Genomic DNA, 21,976 nt, shown 5'->3' on the forward strand with positions numbered 1-21,976 from the left:
ATCACCTTCACTGGTACCAAAAATGGTGGCCCATTTCTGGAAGTAAACAGGAAAAAATCCCCATGATGGAGCGTATCAAATTTCAGGCACCTATTTATTTTTTGGAAAAAAAGAAAGAAAGAATAGCAGTGAAGGAAACAACCCAAAGTTTAGACAACTTAACTTTCCAAAATGAGCCCCTTTCATGTCTCATTGACTTCACCAGCTGTGTAAACAGCTGTGCACTCATTACTGCCATCCCTGCACCAATTCATAGCGAAAAGGAACACAATTCCCATTTTATGTTAAAGGACTGTCCAACCGGTGTGATTTTCTTCATTTGGCTGAATTTAAGTAATCTGTTTTTCACTTCAGAGCACTTTAATAGAAAAGCTGTCATGTTTACATAACTTCTACTACAATTGCGCTGGAAGCCAATAGCAACCATTTTGCTTATGGTTGGCTGATTCTGATGGGGCTGGTCCACTTCAGATGAATGTGAGAGCGAGATTTGTATTTTGGATACCAGCATAGATTTCTAAATATATTCTATGTATTCTGCTGGGTTTCCATTTCCATTCAAAAGAGGTGGCAGGACATGAACCCAGATAGATCTTCTCTGTTCATTAAAAGGAATAGGAAAGCCCAGTTACACAGGAGTGCCCCGTTGCCTCAGATCCATCAGAGCATGAACAGAACGATGGATTGACAGCATTATCTTTTGAAGGATTAAAAACAACAACACTGCTATGTTTGTTGACATGCTAAAATAGACGTGCATTTAAAAAGAGCATATTAGAAGTTTCAGCGGTAAGTGAGACAATGAAATAAATCACTGAAAACCTTCAAAGCAGACAGAGGGAGTTTGAGTTGAAAGCACACTTCCCCCAGCACATCAGACTGCATTAACCCAGCAAACATTGCTGCCATTAAGTAATTTGTTACTTTTATTAGAGCTTTGATAAATAAAAATGTCTTCCTCCTCCTTCCTACACAATAGAGTATCATCGCTCAAACTTATTTGTGTGTGTGTGTGAGAGAGATTCTGAGTAAGGAGAATAGAAATATAATTCCAAAACAAACAACTCTCTTTTGGATAATAAAAATTGAAATTGCCTTGCTTCAACCCCCCCCCCTTTCTAGCAGTTGTTTAAAAAGTGCAACAAATAGCATTATAAAATCAGATTTTCAGAATACAGAGCTTTCATAATTAATAACCTGAAACACTGTCCACTTATTTCAGTAAATAATTTTTATGCAGCTGACCTTTCTCTTTTACACAGCTACATTATTAATGAAAGTGGAGCAATCACTTGGTTATTGTTTGAGCAAATGTGGCTCTTCCCACTAATCCATTTTATAATTTAGTAACTTTGGTTAGCAGATTATGTAAAAATAGTCTTTAAATTAAGGCGTCTGCTGGTGAAATTCTGTATAAAAAGTAATAAAAGCCTTAAAAAGGCATTACTAGATGTGTTCTACCATTCCTTCTAACATTAACAGCAAACTGAGGTAGCAGAGTACCTAATTGTTTAGAAACAAAACTGGGCCACCATAAAATAAGGCAGTGCTCTCTTCACACTCAGGGGACTCCTGAGGTAAGCACAAGTATTTTAGCTGAAAAGTTAAAACACACACTTTTTTTAACCTCACCATAATGAGCTGACAAGGACCTGTGAATTTCCAGGATTTGCAGAATGCTGATGATAATTGAGCCTAGAGAGATTAAAAACAACAACCCTAGAGTAGCATGTCCCACTCCCAGGATACAGAATTCTGGTTTATTTTGCAATGCACTCTTATGCAGGCCTACTACTAGGGAGTTCAATGGGATTTACTCCCAAGTAGGCGATTACTGGAAATGGGAGATGCTCATAGTAAACAAAGGCAAACTCCAGGATTTGAGTGCAGCTGTGTGCTTTGTAGCTAGCATCTAGCCCCAAACAGAAGGCTGGAATATGTCATGGTCTTTTAAACTTATTTTCTCTAGAAATGTTTTTGTTTGTTAAGTTTTTTTAACATTTAAAAATCCATTGTGGCTGCATCTAAGTAAGTGGGGCATGAGGCTTGGAGTGCAGCTGACAAAGGCATTTGGGCTTGGAGGCAATCTGAGGGTGCACTTTAAATGGATTTGATATTTTTTTATAACTGTAGGGGATTTTTGGCCTGGAGATAGAAATCAACCTTGGCCATACCTGTAAAATGCAATTACAGATAGGTAGCCGTGTTGGTCTGCCATGGTCAAAACAAAATAAAAAAATTCCTTCCAGTAGCACCTTAAAGACCAACTGAGTTAGTTAAAGACCAACTGAGTTAGTTCTAGGTACACAACGATGGTTTACAAGCTATAAGGAATACCATTTCAGATAAAACCACAGCGGACTTTGCTACCAAACTCTGCCAATTTGTCCTTACCCACAACAACTTCAAATTCGGTGATGACCTGTTCCTTCAGATCAGCGGCACAGCAATGGGCACCCGCATGGCCCCACAGTATGCCAACATCTTCATGGCGGATTTAGAACAACGTTTCCTAAACTCCTACCCACTCAAACCTCTCTTGTACCTGCGATACATTGATGATATTTTTATCATCTGGACACATGGTCAACAGACCCTGGACACCTTCCACCAGAAATTCAATGATTTTCACCCCACCATCAACCTAACAATGAATCAATCTATGCAAGAAATACATTTTTTGGACACTACTATAAAAATACAGGATGGGCGCATAGACACCACCTTATACCGTAAACCAACTGACCGACAAACATATCTACATGCCTCTAGCTACCATCCCAAACATACCAAACAGTCCATTGTATATAGCCAGGCACTACGTTACAGCCGCATCTGCTCCAATTCTACAGACAGAGACTCTCACCTAAGAGATCTACAGCAAACCTTTTTAGAACTAAAATACCCAGCAGATGAAGTTAGACAACAGATCAACAGAGCCAGACTGATACCCAGAGAGAACTTGCTGCAAGACAGACCCAAAAAAGAAAATAACAGAACACCTCTAGTCATCACATACAGCTCCCAAGTTAAAACAGTACAACGCATCATCAGAGATCTACAACCTCTCCTGGACAATGACAGTTCTCTTTCTCAAGCTCTGGGAGGAAGACCTTTCATTGCCTCCAGACAGCCCCCCAATCTTAAACAACTCCTAACCCACAATAATACTATAACCAGACTTAACACGGACACTGGCACCAGAGCCTGCAATAAACCCAGATGCCAACTTTGCTGCCACATACACCCGGACAACACCATTACTGGCCCCAACAACATCACACATACCATCTCGGGACTATTTAATTGCTCATCGTCTAACATTGTGTATGCCATAAAATGCCAACAGTGTCCTTCAGCTCTCTATATTGGACAAACAGGCCAGACCTTACGCCAAAGAATAAACGGACATAAATCCGACATCAGGAACCACAAGACAGAAAAACCAGTAGGAGAACACTTCAATCTCCCAGGACATTCTATACAAGATCTCAAAGTAGCTGTTCTATTACAAAGGAATTTCAGAAATAGACTGGAAAGAGAAGCTGCTGAATTGCAACTTATCACCAAACTTAAAACTATGGAGAGACCTGGTTTGAACAAAGACATTGGATTCTTATCTCATTATACATGACAAAGCCATTTTTCACCTTCTCACCCCTTGCTTTTTCCTGTTAGACCTATTGCAGTTGTTAAGAGTCGTCAACAGGCTCATCGCAGCTATCTGCCAATCACCCATTCCCACCACCCTTCTGAGTAATACCCCTCCCCACCTTCTCACTATATAGAAAGGTCCGGTGACTTCTGTTTCAGTGTATCTGAAGAAGTGTGCATGCACACGAAAGCTCATACCTAGAACTAACTCAGTTGGTCTTTAAGGTGCTACTGGAAGGAATTTTTTTATTTTGTAAAATGCAATATTAACCATGGGATTTACTGCAGGGTGGTTCTCAAGCATAAGAACCCTCAACCACCTTGATTATGGAGATAAGGAAATGTACTGGTATTGGGACTGGTATTGGCACTGGTGAGGTCAATTGTTTAATTCAGAAGGAGCAAATCCATGACCCTCCAGAATTTGTCCCTACTGGCATGGCCAGGGAAGATGAAAGTTGTAGTCCAGCAACATTTAGAGGACCACAAGTTCCCTATCCTCATTGAAATGATTAAAATTCCAGAGTACCTATAAGCTGAGGTCTGCCGGGGAGGCCCTGTTGGTTTTGTCATCATCAACATGGATCTGTTTGGTTGGTTCTGACATCAGGTTAAAATATTCTTGTTTCATTGGGCCTTTGAGCAAAAGTAACAGTCTCTTCATTGTCTTGTCGTCAGATATGGATTGGTATTGAATCTTTGATTATGCAGCTCTTGTTGAGCTGTATAATTACATGGTTTGAGAGCATGTGTACTTGAAATTGTTGTTTATTTATCATTACATTTATATCCAACTTTTCCTCCAAGAAAGTAGATGGTTCTTCTCCTCACCGTTTTATCCTCGCAACAACAACAACAAGGTAGGTTAGGCTCAGAGACTGGCCCCAGGTCACCCACTGAGTTTCATTGATCAGTGATCCCTCAAATAATTCAATAATCCCTCAAGTAAATGGGTCCCAAGATATTAAGGACTTAATATCTTACTAATCAACCATCAGTATGTAAACCTTGAGCTTGGTCGATTAGTAAATCTGAAGCCTGAGCAGATCTTTGAACAGAACTATAATGTGCTGGTAGGCTCTCACTTCTGTCAGCTGTTATGCTACAGAATAATTCTGCATTCTGCACTAATTGGAGTTTCAGCACCAACATCAAGGGAAGTAACCCAGTCTTGATGTTATCAATGCTTGGATACTGTGGTCAAGCTATCCCAGTCTAGAAATAGCCACAGAAGTTGCACCAGATGAACCTGGTGGAAGGCACTTTTAGCCACAAGGGGTCAACTGGACTTCTGGTAACAAAACTGGATAAAGGAGCACCTCCCAAATTGTGTACCTGCTGCTTCAGAAGGAGGGCAACCCCACTCAGGGCAAGCAGCTGACCCATTTCTTGGACACAGGAACCACTCACCTGCAGAACCTGTGCTTTACCAGTATTCAAACTCTGTTTATTTCCCTTCATTCAGCCTAGCCCGGCATCCAGACACTAGTCCAAGCCCTGCACAGGCTTTCCTGATTTAAATGTTATGGAGAAACAGAGCTGAGTGTCATCAGCATAGTGCTAGCACCTTGCTGCAAATCTAATGAGCACCCCATATAAATACTAAATAGTATTCATATATGGCTTCGTAAAAATAGTAAATCGTTCTGAGGATAAAATGGTGCACTTCAGCTCACAACAGTAACAACAACAACAATAATTTATTATTTATACCCTGCCCATCTGGCTCAGTTTCCCCAGCCACTCTGGGCAGCTCCCACTCAAGTGTTAAGAACAGTACAGCGTTAGATATGCAGTTGAAGAGCTCTTGACCTCATAGGAAGAAGCAAAATCACTGTAAGACAGTCCCCCAATAACCATCCCATGAAACTGGTCCATGATCAACAGCATCAAAACAACAGAGTGATTGAGAAGCAGGGACAAGAGCTACTCCCTTTGTCCCATTCTCAGTACAGCTAATCCATCAGGGTGACTGAGGCTGATTTGGGCACATGGCCAGGCCTGAACACAGATCAGAATTAATCTCAAATGAAAGGTCTGAATTCTGGATTGTCCAGTCTGTTTTATCATGTCACACAGGACATTTCACCTATTAGAAAATTTGCTGCAGAGCGTGAGGAAATGTGCTGACAGTTATTTTGTGCGTGTATGCAAAACCCAGATAGATGTTTTAAGACTAAGAATTGCCGACTGTATGCTCTTAACATTTCAGCTGAGTACAGCTGGGCCCCGAATATGCATCAATATTCACCAGGGTGTATGTCTTTTATTTATTTATTTATTTAAACAAGTAGAAGGTTTCTGGGCCCCCCATCCCTCCAGCATTGATTGGCACTCACAAAAATTTATGCATGCAGGAAGTTGCCATGATGTCATTTGAAATGCTTGATTGGAAAGGAATGCAATTTACAAGATCTGCCAAGACAGCAAAAGGAAAACTCGAGCCATGTATTTTATGACTTCATATAAAACAGTGACAGATTGGTATGTTACATTTCATAAGCTTTAAATGCTTGAAATTCTGTGGATGGATTCCAGGTACAGTTGTTTTATTTACATGAACCTGAGACTAGCAAGTCAAAGCTTAAGCACGGTGCTAGTTTTGGATGGTAAAGTACTGGAGAGACTCCAGGAGAATTAGAAATTATCCAGTCTGGATAATTTAGTAGTAGACTGGAGCTTTAGTATTAAAACTTCAACTTGAACCAAAGCCCAAACAGGAGCAGCCTCAGCATTAGGCTATAATTAAAGAGCGTAACATTTATATGCTTAAAGTATGCACCTTTCAGTCTACACCAGCTTAGTCCCAGATAAAATGGCTGCCTAAGAATCCTTTATAATTTTGCATGTTGAAAGAAATGTGATGACCTTTTCCAGCTTTTGACCATTTGATTTATAAAAAAGCTCTGGGTCATACCCAGCTGTGGCATTCCCACTTGTGCAATAGCCAGTCTACTAGTGAAAATCTCATTCTTAGCTTAACATAACAGCCAAATCCAAAGGGCGCATTAAGCCTTGCAAAAAGCGTTGTGCAGCTCCTAGTGCAACAGCAGCAATGATTATATTCAGTGACCATGAAGCTTGCCTGCTCCCATTTATGCAAGAATGTCAATGCCTGAAACCGATTGCACTACCTTTATGTTGGGTCTTGCCCTCCAGCTTTAGTATTTCCTTTTTTTAAAATTTCCCAACATTTGTATTCCACTGTGGAAGCCAAGGTGGCATACTTGCAATTTATATGTGGTATTGTTAAGAAATACCATATAGTACTCACACGTGTGCTGCCTTGGATTCCACAGCGGAATATAAATGTAAGAAAATAAATAAATAAAATATGACTGCTAGAGGGTGAATCCAGTGTAATGTTAGTGCAGGAGGTTTAGAGAGCTGATGTCATTGTCACAGACCACAAGCTTAACTTATTGCTAAGGTGGTATTAATCGAAAACAAATTATTTACACTTAGTTTTTGCTGAGAGGGAAATAACATAGGAGGTGAGTATTTTAAAACTAATTCTAGAAAAAAAATTAATGCAAAATTGGTTTTTGATGGTACATTATTATCTTCTACCGCAGAATGCAAGCGCTGTTAATGTACATGATAATATATTTGTTTGTTCAGGTGTTAACGTTTTAATTTGTTAATGCTGAGTGGAAGAAAATAGCTGCTTTTGACTCTGAGGAGAACAGCTTTTAACTAGAAGTAGAAATTATGACCAAATTTAATCATCAAATAGAGCCACTTTCAGTCATTTTGGCACCCGTGGAGCATTAAAACAACATTTCTGTTTTATTAGTGAAGTCATTAGTGCCCATATTCAGATGGGTTGGTGCTGGTCACTTGTATAGAAAAAGTGTGCGAGCCTAAAGGCAGATAGATATAGTGATTTGCAGCACAATCTTATTCAGGTTTGCTTCTAAGCTGGTCCCCCCTGAGACTATCATCTACTGTACATATCTATCATCTATCTATCTATCTATCTCTCTCTCTCTCTCTCTCTCTCTCTCTCTCTCTCTCTCTCTCTATCATCTATCTATCTATCATCTATCATCTATCTATCTATCTATCTATCTATCTATCTATCTATCTATCATCTATCTATCTATCTATCTATCTATCTATCTATCTATCATCTATCTATCTATCTATCATCTATCTATCTATCTATCTATCTATCTATCTATCTATCTATCATCTATCTATCTATCTATCTATCATCTATCTATCTATCTATCTATCTATCTATCTATCTATCTATCTATCTATCTATCATCTATCATCTATCTATCATCTATCTATCTATCATCTATCTATCTATCTATCTATCTATCTATCTATCTATCTATCTATCATCTATCTATCTATCTATCATCTATCTATCTATCTATATCTATCTACCTATCTACCTACCTACCTACCTACCTACCTACCTACCTACCTATCTATCATCTATCTATCTATCTATCTATCTATCTATCTATCTATCATCTATCTTCTATCTATCATCATCTATCATCTATCTAATACAGTGGTACCTTGAGTTACAAACGCCTCAGGTTACATATGCTTCAGGTTACAAACTCTGCTAACCTGGAAGCATTACCTCGAGTTGAGAACTTTGCCCCAGGATGAGAATGGAAATCATGTGCCGGCGGCGCAGCGGCAGCAAGAGGCCCCATTAGCGAAAGCACGCCTCTAGTTAAGAACAGTTTCAGGTTAAGAACAGACCTCCATTAAGAATTAACAAATTAAGTTCGTAACTAGAGGTACCACTGTATACTGCTCTTCATCATAAGATTTCATGGCGCTTCACAGAATAAAATACAAGTAAAAAATTAAAATAAAAACAGCAAAACCAACCCCCCCCAACACACATTTAAACGGCTGTAGATAGAATATTAACCAGCCAAAGGTTTGGCTGAAGAGGAACATTTTTGCCTGGCGCCTAAAAATATATAATGAAGGCACCGGGTGAACCTCCCTGGGGCCAGCATTCCACAAATAGAGAGAAAGAGGTTTCTCTAGAGCATCCGAGTGATGGGAATTCCAAGTTGCCCACCTGCAGACTGCAGTGTTGTTGTTGTTGTTTTTAAAAAGCTATTTTTTATTAAAGATTTCTTGGTTTACAAAAGTACGTGCAAGTGTTGAGGCCAGTAGGGTCTTAAACAATAAAATTATCATTTGTTAAAGGAATACAACGGAAGAGCCATCAACAATGAATTAAGATGTGCCTGTTACTGCCAATAAAATATTTGACTCCACTGAAATAAACAGAAGTTTAGGCCTAATTAGCATTCTCCACCTGGAATGGTTCTTTCCTTTTTCTTTGGTACAGGCACAACACTGAAACTGCAGGAATTCTACTTCAGTATCAGAACTCTAAATTTAGATGATATTTATTAAAGTTTAAAGAATTACAAAAAGAAAAAATGAACATACCACGTTAAACAAAAACCAAGCAACATACCACAATATAAAAAAGGAAAAAAAACACACAGAAAAATAAAACCCATTAAACAAAAACAAAATTAGAAAAAAAGAAAAAGCATCAAATCTCCTTTCTATTCTTTCATTAGCTTGTTTCCTTGACCTCCTCACACCTCCCTTTTTTGTATTCTAGGTCGATTGTCTATTTCAGCAAATCCTTTCCCTCTTTTAAATTTTTTGTCCTGTAAATTGTCTTAAAATAATGTAATTTTACTTTTCCTCCTTTCACCAATTAACAGTCAGTTATTCTCAAATCCTTTATATCATTCCTGCTAAAATCATATAATATTATTCCAACATCCTTCTAACAAATATTAATTTTACAATGTTTCTGTAGATAGTCTTTAAATTTCCTCCAGTCTTCCTCCACCAACTTTTCTCCCTGGTCTCAGATTCTGCCAGTCATTTCCGCCAATTCCATATAGTCCATCACCTTCATCTGCCATTCTTCCCGGGTGGGTAGATCTTGTGTCTTCCAATACTTTGCCAGTATCAGAACTCTAAACAGAAGAGACTGGGTGGAAGGATATGCAATGCTAAGAGAGTCCTGGGAGATAAGTTGGATTTAATGGTGCCGAAGTATCAGGACAGCCTTATTTTCTGGAATGGCCTTCCACATTCATGGGACATATCTAATCAGATGGCAGCAGCTTGTTCAAAGCTGACATGTTGTTTCAGCTACAGTATTATGTACTGTAAGAGCCACTGCTCCATACCTCTCCATGCTCTAGGCATATAAAACTCTGAATTGCATGTCTCTTCTGTGATAGTCCCAAGCCTACCACAAAGAGGTTTCCCCTCCCCTTGTATAAAGAATGCAGGTTTGAGTCTATAATGAATTATTTTAGACACAACCTTTGTGATGTCTTGTCATTCTGTGTTTTGGTACACCATATTCTCATGGTTCTCTGTAGCTTCTGACCATATATCACGATGAATTATAAAATGAAATCTTGCCTCCGGCTTTGTCATCAATCTTGCATCTTTGTCCCAAGTTGGCAGATGAAGGAATAAAGATCATGCAGCAAATGCTCAGGTGAGCTCAGCGCAGAGCTTATACGATCAAATGCCTGGGATTTCATCTCAACACAATTCTTTCTCTCCTTTTGCTTCCCTGTTCATTAACAAACAGAAAGTGTACAATGGAAGATAAACCTGGGGAAGAAGAATGGCAACTTTTTGCATTTTGTTCTCTCCCGTGTTTTTCTCCACTGTTGTTTGGACTGACGCTGCTGATTTGTTTGGTTTTGCAGTTTAGGGAACCTTTATTTTCTTACTCTAAAAGTATGTGAGCAGCTATTTCACTGACAGCATGAATCCAAATGCTATTTTGAAAAGCTGTCTTGAATGCACATGTGACCAGAAACAACCACGCTTAATCTGGCCATTCAGCGCATGCTACTTCCTGTTGGAACAGGAAGTCTGGTGTGGACTTCTTCAGCTTTCTCTTGCAAGAGTCAATGCCTGTTCTTTCCTAATGGAAAAGGGGAGTGGGGAATCTTGGAATTTTCATTTTCTAGAAACAGTTACTAATGGTGCGGTATTATGCACCGCTGCTCAGAAATAAGCTTCAATGTGTTGCATCAAACTAAACGAGTCGTGTCCATTGGGTTGTATCCAGTGTGGTGCTAAGTTAAAGTCACTTAATGGTATACCTGTTCCGCTGATGAAATTTTTGCCAGACATTGTTGCACAAGAAAAGCACACAAGGAAATTGCTAGAAACTTTGTTGCACAATAGATTGCACAAAGAGTTCCTGCTTGTGCAACTGTCGCATTTGATTCCTTTTTTGCACAACATTGTAACTTACCTGTTTGCTAGTGCAAGAGAATGCTAGCAAGCAGAGAGTGTTGGGTACAGCTCATTGATTTCAGTGGATCTACTCTGAGTATGATTTAGATATTAAAAGACAATGAGGCTTACTCCTAGGTAAGCAGATAAAGGATTGGAGCCCAAAAGATTACAAAATGCAAAATACAATAAGGTTAAATACGTTCTAGTTATAAAGAATAAAGATATACTTTGAAAGGTTATTGGATTTTTTTAAAATGGACTTCAGTAACTTGCTCAGTTTTTAGTTAGAAAGAGTTTCAGAGGAAATGATGCTAAAATAATGAAAATAATTTTTGAGCAGGTTCTATCTAAATAACTTTTTTAATTGATTAGGAGATTTATATTCCACCCTTCATGTTATCATACCCAGGGTGGCATACAAGGATTGTGAAATAAACACGCAACACATTGAAACAAGAAAACATCAGAATGGTGAAAAATAGAAAAGCAGTGGAAATAAAGTAAGTTTTAAAAAATGTGTTTTAAAAGCCTGGGATAATAAAATCCTTTACCAGGCACTAAAAAGACTTGAGTGGGGGCATCAGGTGAGTCTCCATGGGGGCGAGGATTCCATAAGCAGGGTGCCAAAACTGAAAATGGCCTTGGCAGATGATATCAGCATGCTGGCAGGCTCATGTGGCTGTAGACAGCCCTGTCTATTCCATACAGCCATGTATATTATTTTTCTTCCAAGAGATCAAGATGAAAGAGACCGTCTTACTCACCGCAGAATGAGACAACCCACCAGGTGGCGGGGGGAGACTGTCAAGTTAACTCCGGCAGTTGCTAGCGGTAGAACTCATTTTATAGGTTGAACCAGCTAGTAAATTAGCTTGTAAGTTGAAGGGGGGGGGGGAATAAACCCAACTCTTTAAGTAACCAGTACGAATGACAAGCAATCAATGCCCTCCAAACTTGTGAAAGTTCTTCCAAATTTCCACATGTCTGATTTCATCCTCTTCACTTATCACTGTCTCTTCTAATATAATATTTCTTTAAAATTCAAGAAAGTAGATCCAAACTTGGTTGGTGTTTGCATGTGAGGCTTTGTACAAACTCTACACATGACATTCTGAGTAACTCAGTTGTTTGAGGTCTGGGATTCTCCTGGCTGATTATTGGCTCCTTTGTGGAATAAATAACTTACTTATTTTTTAAAAAAGCACCCATCATAACCCTAAATTATTTCAGCTGCCTAATAGCTATCATTTTCTGAAGGCTATTTTTCAGTTGATTCTCCCTCACCCATCTACACAATAGGCATTGAAATGATTGAGGTAAAGCTATCTATTAGCACTGCTAATGCACTTTGAATTTGTGAAATAGGCATGTGACTCCAGCTACTGCTCTCATTCTTAGGTTTTTCTAAAAAATAAAATGGCTGGCTTATAGTTAGCAGTGTTAACAGCTTTGAAGCTGGCTCTGCCCAGTCCCTCCACCACTTGTTCTGCCTCATTCACACATCGCTCTAAAATTACTTAAAAAGAATAAATAAAACACACCGAGGGCCTGTTAGTAAGGGGGGGGGAGAGATTCTTTACTTCCAGTTTCTTCAAATTTACAAGGATTTCAAACCTACAAGGTGAGAGCTGGTTTCTCCTGCAGGAGAAAGCGGGGCTGAGGGACAGAGCTTGTGGGTTGAGTAGGAAATCACAACATGTATTTTGCTCTATCTGTTAGTCTCAACCCTGCTCTCAACTGACTGGAGGCATGCAACATTGCTTATATCTAACACTTATTTCATCATCCTCTTTGCTCAAAATGTTATTCATCATCAGTAATCTGTGAACTATGATTCCAGAAGCTCAAGAATAGGGGAGGGGCGTCTGTCAGGTCAGGGACTGAAAGCAACCATCCAGGCCTCTCTGCTTCGCCTCTTCTGCCTTGCTCTAGACCAGGCTTCCTCAACCTCATCCCTCCAGTTATTTTGAGACTACAGTTCCCATCTTCCCTGACCACTGGTCCTGCTAGCTAGGGAGCATGGGAGTTGTAGGCCAAAAACATCTGGAGGGCTGAGGTTGAGGAAGCCTGCTCTAGACCACTCTCTCTCTCCCCCCAGGCCACACTGCCCACTGCCTCTTCCACACCCTCCTCAGGTGTCCTCAAACTGTGATCATGCCTATTGCTTGGTTGGATGAAGGATGGAGAAAGCGGGAGCTTTCTTCTATGAAAACTCCTGGCACAGAACTTTCAACCCAGAATGAGAATGTGGGAACAGGGAGTGCTAAAGTCCTCTACCACGCTGTACCAAGGTTCCAGTTGGACGCAATCCCAGCCCACCACTGGCAATTTGTGGAAGAAAAAGGCCTGCATTCAAGGACAAATGATACGATTTGTGTCACAAATAGTTTGGCCCTAAATGTGTGATAGGCTCTCATGTCCTTCTCTGTAATCTTTGCAGATGATGATGATTATGATGATGATTTAGGTACCCCCCCCCCATCTGACTGGGTTGCCCCAGACACTCTGGGTGGCTTCCAACACATAGAAAAATACAACAAAACATTAAAAAACCTTCCCTTGCACTGAACTTATGACACACATATTGTGGGAGCCTTTTTTTTGTGGAACCTGGTTCAGCTGCACCATATTGTCCATGGTAAATCCAGCAATTAAAAAGTTCTTTGGTGCCCCCCTTACCTTCATGCCCTAAGTGCGTGCTTATTTTGCTTAATGGTTAATCCAGCCTTGGGTAATCATATATAAGGCTGCAGCCTAAATATAAATCCTCAAATGAAGTATAGTGTAACTAAACCAGACTATTTTAGGAGCAATGTAGAGCATCATGCTTTTTAGTATAGTTGAAGAAAATGAAGAGCATATTGTACATCTGCAGTACAGTGGTACCTCCTGTTATGAACTTAATTCGTTCCGGAGGTCCGTTCTTAAGCCAAAACTGTTCTTAACATGAGGCGCGCTTTCACTAATGGGGCCTCCTGCTGCTGCTGGACCGCCGGCGCTTGACTGCTGCTCGCATCCCGGGGCAAAGTTTGCAACTAGGGGCATCTACTTCTGGGTTAGTGGAGCTTGTTACCCGAAGCATTCGTAAGGAGGACAGTACGTAACCTAAGGTTCCACTGTAGTAATGAAATACTTAATGACGTATTATTTTCATAATTTAGTGCTTTCAGATCACAGAACTCTTAAAATGTTTTGATACTGAAGGATGTGATTCAGGGAAGTTCATGAATAGCTTTGGATGCATCTGAAATGCTGCTTGTGGGGTGAAACATTTTTAATAGCACACAAATTCTAACCATCATGCTAGCATATCTACCCTAAATATCATTTTCAACTGAAATCTATAAGCAATTCGAAGTAGGATATATTGTATATCATACTGAATAACAGGAATATAAAACTTCCAAAATATTTTGGAGGTGCAAAATATGTATTTGTGCATCTTTTCTTGTTTCTCCTAGCAAGGGCAGTGATAGCTTTCTAGTCGAAATTGAACCTGGCGTGCATAACCCTCCATGACAACATCTTTAGTTATTAAAAGGAATGGTTAAAAATTACAATTCTAAAACATCTAACTGTTTCTGAGGGACTGAAATGTCTGAGTGCCATAAGGGGACAAATTAAAGACTGGAACTTTCCAAAGCATCTTGAATTTACTCTGCAGATACTGCATTTTTTGTTCTGTTTATGTTTTCTTGTCACATATCTGGTTAATGTAAGCATTTAATCTTGCAGGCCTGTGACTTTTTTTTTGTTAGTTCTTTTTCTTACAGTTCAAAGGGTTGGGCGCTTACAACAAACTGATAGTTTGCCTGGAGGCAAGAACAGAAATTGGAGTCCATTGTTTCCCCCTGTAAGCACTTGAACTCTATATGAGCATGAAAATTACTGAATAGTTTGCAAGGTTTTGACAGATTGTCATGCTTCACAAAAAGAGTGTTTGAGTCCTTCCATTAGTGAACTTTTTCTAATATGCTAGGGGGAGAAATAGCACTCCGTCAAATTCCAGCTAAATATGGTGAGCGTCTATTCTTTAAACTGCATCAAAGAGATAATTACTTCAGCTTCCTTTTTCATGTGATACTTTCACAATGATGCCTTAAGAAAACGACTTTATAGATAACAATGAAGCCTTCACTCTGGAAGCCATCACATAACTAATAAAAATACTTAGCATTTATATAGTGCATTTCAAGAGTAGAAAGTACTTCATATGTACTGTGATGTATTTAGGTAGTAGGAAAATGAGAGTACCCCTAAACATTTTTTTTTAAAGAAAAAAAGCACTGCTTACGGGTGGTAATGCAGCTTACTAATGGCGGCAGTGCCAAACCAAGCATGGAATTTCCTTAACCAGGCCTGTAAATATGTCAAACTACTTCGTGCCTGGTCTGTTATGACTTGATTAGTTAGAGGTCAGGAAGAATAGAACTATATCTGCATTTTCTGGAGGGCTCTTCCTGGTATGAATAACTAGTAAGAGTTTTGCATTGATCATTCAGGGTCAAACTACAACATTGCTCTTGGTGGTCTTGAGCCTCTGCGTGATGTACCAATTGCAGGTAGCATGGGGATTCTCTGGGGCCAAGGTGTTAGGGGGCATACTTAAAATGACAGTGTGGTCGAGCCTCTCAGTAACACTCTGCAGACGTGTTTGTGCTTCATCTTTGTTCTTCCATGGCAATAGCAGGTGAGATCTGTACTTGGCTACAGACAGGTATATAAATAAATGTGCTTAGAATTTGAGGCACTCCACTAAAGCTATTATTAATACTGATACACAAAAGACCTTCATTACTCCTATATTGTAAAAGGAAAGAAATACCTGAATTGTGAGCAGAAAAGAAATAGAATAAATTTACCTGCAACTAGACACTTTTTTTTTTTGTAATTAAAATGTCCATCAACATTTAAACCAGAACGTTAGATGGTGACAGGACTGCCAGGCTTATCAGAAGTTACTGCCTTGGATTAATAAAACACGTCTAGATCTGTATCTGTATCTCAATTATTATTTCCTTTACAGAAGACTAATGCCTTCTTTTTCAGGATTAACAGAATAAGAAGCAACATCACACCTTGCCCCAAAAGATCTGTATTATCTAGTTTGAATAAGAGATGAAATACATCAAGCCCTTTAAATTATTGCTTAACAAAGAACAGTGACAGTCCTTGTAAAAGAAATAGGAGATTTCAATTTGATTATGTTTTAAGAAACATTGCTATCATTTTATCCTGCAAGCTGTTTTCATAAGGCCTGGGTGGGGGAGTCTTTGAAAGTTGGACTTGGATCTCAGCAAAAAGTTATATGGGTGTTTTTTTCCTCCCAAAGACAGAGCACCTCTGAGTTTTATTCTGCTTTGCTTGTTTGTTATTGACAGGGGCAAGAAAGCTGGACATGATGTAGACTTTTTGATCACAGTTCCAGGATCAAGTCAGGAGGATGAATTGTTACACCTAGTGATTGACTTTTGGAAAAAGCAGGTAGGACAAATTGTCGTAAGATCACTGTGTTCAGCACTCTCAACTTGATGAATGTAGGTAGATGTTGAATACTTTATCTGCTCCGATCAACACCCCAGAAGTTATTTTTCAATCGCACTTATTGGCTTGTGCTAATTTGTGCGGGGTTCTAAATAGAAAAGGGTACTAATTGCATTCTGCTCATCTTGCTGTTTCTTGACCAGAGATACTTAATTGCTCATTTGCTTGCCAGAATGACCAGCAGAACCTCTGGGTTGATACATGACTATATTCTTTCTCTGAAGTTTATTTTCTAAGTAAAATCCAGTTGTACAACACTATACCTCTGACTCAGATTGCAGTGACATCACAAAAATGCCTCAGGTCACTGAATGGGGAGCAATGATATTGCTTATAAGCCTTATGGTCTATATCAGTTACATGCATGTTTATTAAAAGAAAAAGGATGAGTTATTGAAAATAAAAGGCAATGTAGGAATTGAGCAATAGTGGCATCAGAGGGAGGTGGGATAAACACGGGGGATGGTCTGAAATGGCACATGATGCAACAAAACAAAGACAAATTTGGCTGAAGACAAATCAGAGTCTGGTCAGTGTCTGGATTATGATTTTCTATGAGTTTCATAATACCATGAATTCAATATAAGTGTACCTTAATGCAATAAAAACAAAACAAAACAGTCATTGTTAGACAATAATACAAAATAGCATACTTCTAAATTGTCCAGATTCTGCTTATTTATTTATCTTAAAATGCCTTTTAAATGTGTTGCTGGGAAGGGGAGGTTATTGGGTTTTTTGGTTTTATTATGTATTTTGTGTTCTCATTTTGTATTTTTATGTTGTGAGCTTCCCTGTGATCTTCAGATGAAGGGTGGTATACAAATTCAATAAATAATAAATAATAATAAATGATGTAACTATCAGATACAGTGGTACTTTGGGTTACATACGCTTCAGGTTACAGACTCTGCTAACCCAGAAATATTACCTCAGGTTAAGAACTTTGCTTCAGGATGAGAACAGAAATTGCTTGACGGTGGCTTGGTGGCAGCGGGAGGCCCCATTAGCTAAAGTGGTGCTTCAGGTTAAGAACAGTTTCAGGTTAAGAACAGACCTCCAGAACGAACTAAGTTCTTAACTCGAGGTACCACTGTACTAGGAGAAAGTTTTGTTTTGATTTGCTGTGGAGGCAGCTGCAGCTGGGGAGGGAGGACATAATTAAATCTCCCCTCCCTGTGTGAGCCTCATCCAGATTTGCCCTTTTGTACTTATGTTTGAGTTTAAGAGAAAAGGCACATGCATAGCTGCAGGCTTGTAGTTTGATCCACAGTCACCATTTTAAAGGCATGCCACTTTTGGAGATTGGCTAAAGGAAATTTCTCAAGGACAGTAGCTTCAGAATTTTTTATATTCTTCTTGCCTTTTGTAACACTGCATTTCTCAGCAGAGTGCTCATAAATTTTATTCCTGTATTTCTTGGGTGGCTTACCAAGATGAGACTCCTTTCTGCTAGCTATTCTGTTTGCATTTCATTATGAATAGCCAAGGGTGGGATCTCCTCTATATCTATTATCTCTCCTAACCAGGAGAGAATGAATATCAATACTGTAATTCTTCGTTCTCTCTTCCCTCTGGATATCCCCTTTAAAGTGAAAGTTGCCGTGCTTTTTGTTATTGTCAAGCTGCCCCATTCTGTTGGTCTCTACTGAGATTTAGTGCATCTCTCTGAAACTGAAAACTCGTCTCAGGAGCTGAATCTGCCACTTTAGCTCTGGGTCTCTGATTTTATCATCACATTCCCTGATTTGAGTCTGTATTGGATCTGCTCTCTCTGCTAATTTAGCCCTCAGGCCCACTTTACAACTTCTCAGTAAGTTGCTTGGGGCTGCTATATATTTTCTTATCAGGATTGTCATTACTCAAATCATTACTTCTTCTTTGAACTCACCTGAACCTTCCACCATCTCAATGATTCTCAGTAGATTTCCCAACTGCTCTGTCTGTTAAGTGCTCACTATTTCAGTATTACAAGGCTGAACACCAAGTACCTTTCAAAGGTCCTACTGTGTGCTAAAGTTTTTCTCTAATTTCAGAGATCCCCTATTTATTTGAGTTGGGCTCTCTCTGTTTTAGCCTAAGGAATTTCTGGTGCTGCTTCTCCAACAGTGGCAGAGGCAACAGGGCAGGTGGACTGGCCACAGGAATGTAGCATCGGTTATGTGGTGGGAATGTAAAAAAATCAGAGAGTTCTGGGACATTGTATATAATGAATTAAAAAAGATACTCAAATTCCCATTCACAAAAAGACCAGAGGCCTTCTTATTAGGGATAATGTCAACTGAAATCAAGAAAGAAGTAAGACCACTCTTTATTTATGCAACATCTGCAGCCAGGATTCTGTATAATTTGAAGAGTTAAATTATACCTACAAAATCAGAATGGCAGGTAAAAATGGCAGAATACATCCAAGTGGCAATAATGATGGGGAGAGTTAGAGGGTACTCAATGCAGAGGGTGAATTAAGAATGGATAGTATTTAAAGAATATTTGAAAAACTACGATGATAGCAAAAATCTCCTGGCAGACCTTGAATGATTCTTGTAATGTATAGATAATAAACTAAAGAAATTTCTCCGAAGGAAATTAAGGAAACAAAGTACATCAACATGATACTGTGTAAAAATTACAAATGAGATTCATTTTTTTGAGAACAATCGGAAGTTTATTTTAACTTTCTTATCTTTAGTCTTTATTTTCTTTTTTCTTTTTCTCTATTTTTCGATGTATTTTTCCTTTTTCCGTGTAGTGTACATGCATAAATTTCAGCATGGTAAATTGTTGTGTAAATATGTGGTTGAATGTTTAATAAAGATTTTTTTTAAAAGGAATGTTGTATCAGCAACTTCTACCACCTGAGGTGGCTGCCTCTCCATGCCACATTATAGGGCCAGTCCTGTATAGACCTCATTTTAAACTGACTGTAATTCTCAAAGCAGAGACAGATGGGTGCCAACAACCATTGTAGAAAGAATGTGCTTTCAGCACTTTCAGCACAGACTTAGAGATGCATGAATGAAGCTTTGAGTTGAGAATGAAATATCCAAGCCAAGGACAGTAAGGCAGAATATGTGATAACGTAGTGATCTGTCAATTGGGAAAGTTGAAATCAATTATTCTCCTGGGAATTTCCATGGTTTGTAAAGCATGAACCTGCTGCCTCGCTGCCCATTCTTTCAGCTGATTGCAACCCTGTTTCAGTCCTCTTAAGCCCTTTCCCTACCATCAGGGCTGAAGGAATTGGCTGTCAACAAATATCAAAATGCAAAAAAAAGACAAAAAGACCTATACTCCCCCTGCCTTTTCTGAAAAGCATCTTTGATTGCTATGCAAATGGAAAGCATGCTTTTATACTTGTGACAGCAAGCCTGTCTCTGTATTCACTCCTTTCCTGCTTTCGTGCAACAACTTCAAAGCCCAAAATGCATCAAAAAGAAAGCCACTAAGGTCACAGTGCTGACTTTCTTTCAGCTGTTTTCTTGAGAAAGAATTCTGCAGCATTTAACTTGTAAACAATGAATAAACCTACCCCTCCCATCAGTTCAGTAGTTTGGAAGCATTGCTTTTCCTCAGCTGAAAGTTTAACATTGTCACATCCTCTTAAAGGCAGTTGAAAACAAATGGGGTAAGTCAGGCCTATGATGCTTTTTGATGTGGCATCATTGGGGATAAGCGAGTCTAGGAACAGAGGCTAAAAAGGGGCCTCTCAACTTAAAAGGGTAACAATAAAACAGAAAAGCTGCATTGCAATTGATGGATTATCTTTTACATTAATGCTTTTATAAACATGCCACATGGGCCTTATAAAATGAATTTGCTGCGGGCTGCCATCTGGAATGCTATAGACCAGTCATTAGTATATATTGATGCACTTTAAAGCAAATGTTCTTCCACCCAATGATCTGGGAGCTGCCAGGAACTAAGATGGTTGGATGGCGTCATGTACGCCTCCTTCTGGCAACTCTGCAGCTAAGCTAGTGCCAAACGTATTGCTCTGCTTTCCTTTGGACCACATCAGAGAGGCTGAGAGTGGGGGTCTTGTCATACGTGCAGCCCAGGACCTTTGTAATACTGCCCAGGTTGCGCCCCAGAGAGGTCACTTCAGTGCCGGTAACGCAGCAGAAACAACGTGGGAGGCAGCAGTACCGAATTACTGGTCTCTGTGGCCACAGCAGGCACTGTGATTCTCCAGTGGTTTCACCTCACCCCTGGAGGCACACTCCATTGTCTCTCTAGACAGACAGATGCCAACAACAAAAGCAAATGTTGAGAGAGCCTTCATATTTGGTGTTATATTTCAGTGCATAGCTTGGGATAATAACATAGAGGCCTCTAGGAGTTGGTGTCACAATCAGAATGCCCCTCTAGAGGAGGCCTGGAGTAGGAGAATTATATGTCTTTTTAGCACAGGGTGGTAGAGAAATGAGAGATAAAAGATCGTGGCCCTGTCCAATCTTAGCCCCAAACCTACCCATAGTCGTCATGACCCTCTGATAGGGTATCCTTGAAGGAATACAGCCCTCAAGAGCAAAAATGTTGGCTCTCCACTCCCACTGTCTAGCCACACTCTCTCTTGTCCTGCTTTTATGATCTGTACTACCAGGCTCTGTCGCTCGAAGGAGACATTGATCTGCCTCTCCCCCACTGCACACTACATATAATGTGCTTCCTCGGAACGGAAATATGAAGCATAATATCCAAAGTAATCACCATTGAAAGTCAATGGTAGTCTTGCATCTGGATAATGTCTTTTGTTTTGTAAGCATAGCCCTTGGCTTCAAATCAATATCTTGAGTCCTATTGGAAATCTATAGGCTTTTAGCTATTGTCTTCAGAGTACTCTGAAAACAACTTCAATTAAATGTGTGTCCATGGAGCTCTTTGAGCTTCAGCGTTGTGGGTTTCCACGTGTCAAAGCTGCTGTATACCCTTCTAAAATCACTGGAGTTATTTCTATGCCACTGGTGTAATATCACCAGGGCTACCTATATTCAGGGCTGAAATAATATTTGTCACCAAGGAAAACTGAATTCATTTATGCACTTTGGGTAAATTTGTATAATTTCTCTTATTTTACATAGTCAGCAATGGTATATTTTGTGTTTTACCTGCCTTGTTTTTTTATGTTTCTCATATTGTATTTTATTATTTTATCGTAGTAGTAGCAGCATTGATTTGGGCTACCTTGATATCCATTTTGTGGAAAAGCAGGATACAAATATACATGGGTTCTTGGAATTTTATCCTATAATTGTTTAACTATTGTGATTAAAAAGAAATGCCTGGATTAGCATGGTTTTATCCTTAGGCTTTTTTCATCTGTGTGTAAATTGCCTTGCCTTAAATTAGAACAGGTTTTTAATTGCAAACTTCCTAGGGGTGAATGGGTGGGAGGAGAAAGGTCTTCATACCTAACTGAATGGCTGGTCTGAAAATCTAGTGGTGCTAAAAACTCTTTTTCAGTCATCTTAATAGTTTTACTAGCACAGACTGAAGG

The 21,976-nt window shown here is 39.3% G+C and overlaps 1 protein-coding gene across 1 annotated transcript in view; it reads left to right on the forward strand.

Annotated features, from left to right (window-relative positions):
• Nucleotides 1-21,976, forward strand: part of DNTT (DNA nucleotidylexotransferase) — a 136,724-nt gene that overhangs the window by 87,102 nt on the left and 27,646 nt on the right. The window contains exon 10 of the mRNA XM_081863303.1: nt 16,317-16,419. Within this exon, the coding sequence (XP_081719429.1) occupies nt 16,317-16,419 (103 nt within the window). The remainder of the gene's footprint in view (nt 1-16,316; nt 16,420-21,976) is intronic.

This window comes from Podarcis erhardii, assembly GCF_964252035.2.
Source record: "Podarcis erhardii genome assembly, chromosome: 5".
NCBI classification, from domain to species: Eukaryota; Metazoa; Chordata; class Lepidosauria; order Squamata; family Lacertidae; genus Podarcis; species Podarcis erhardii.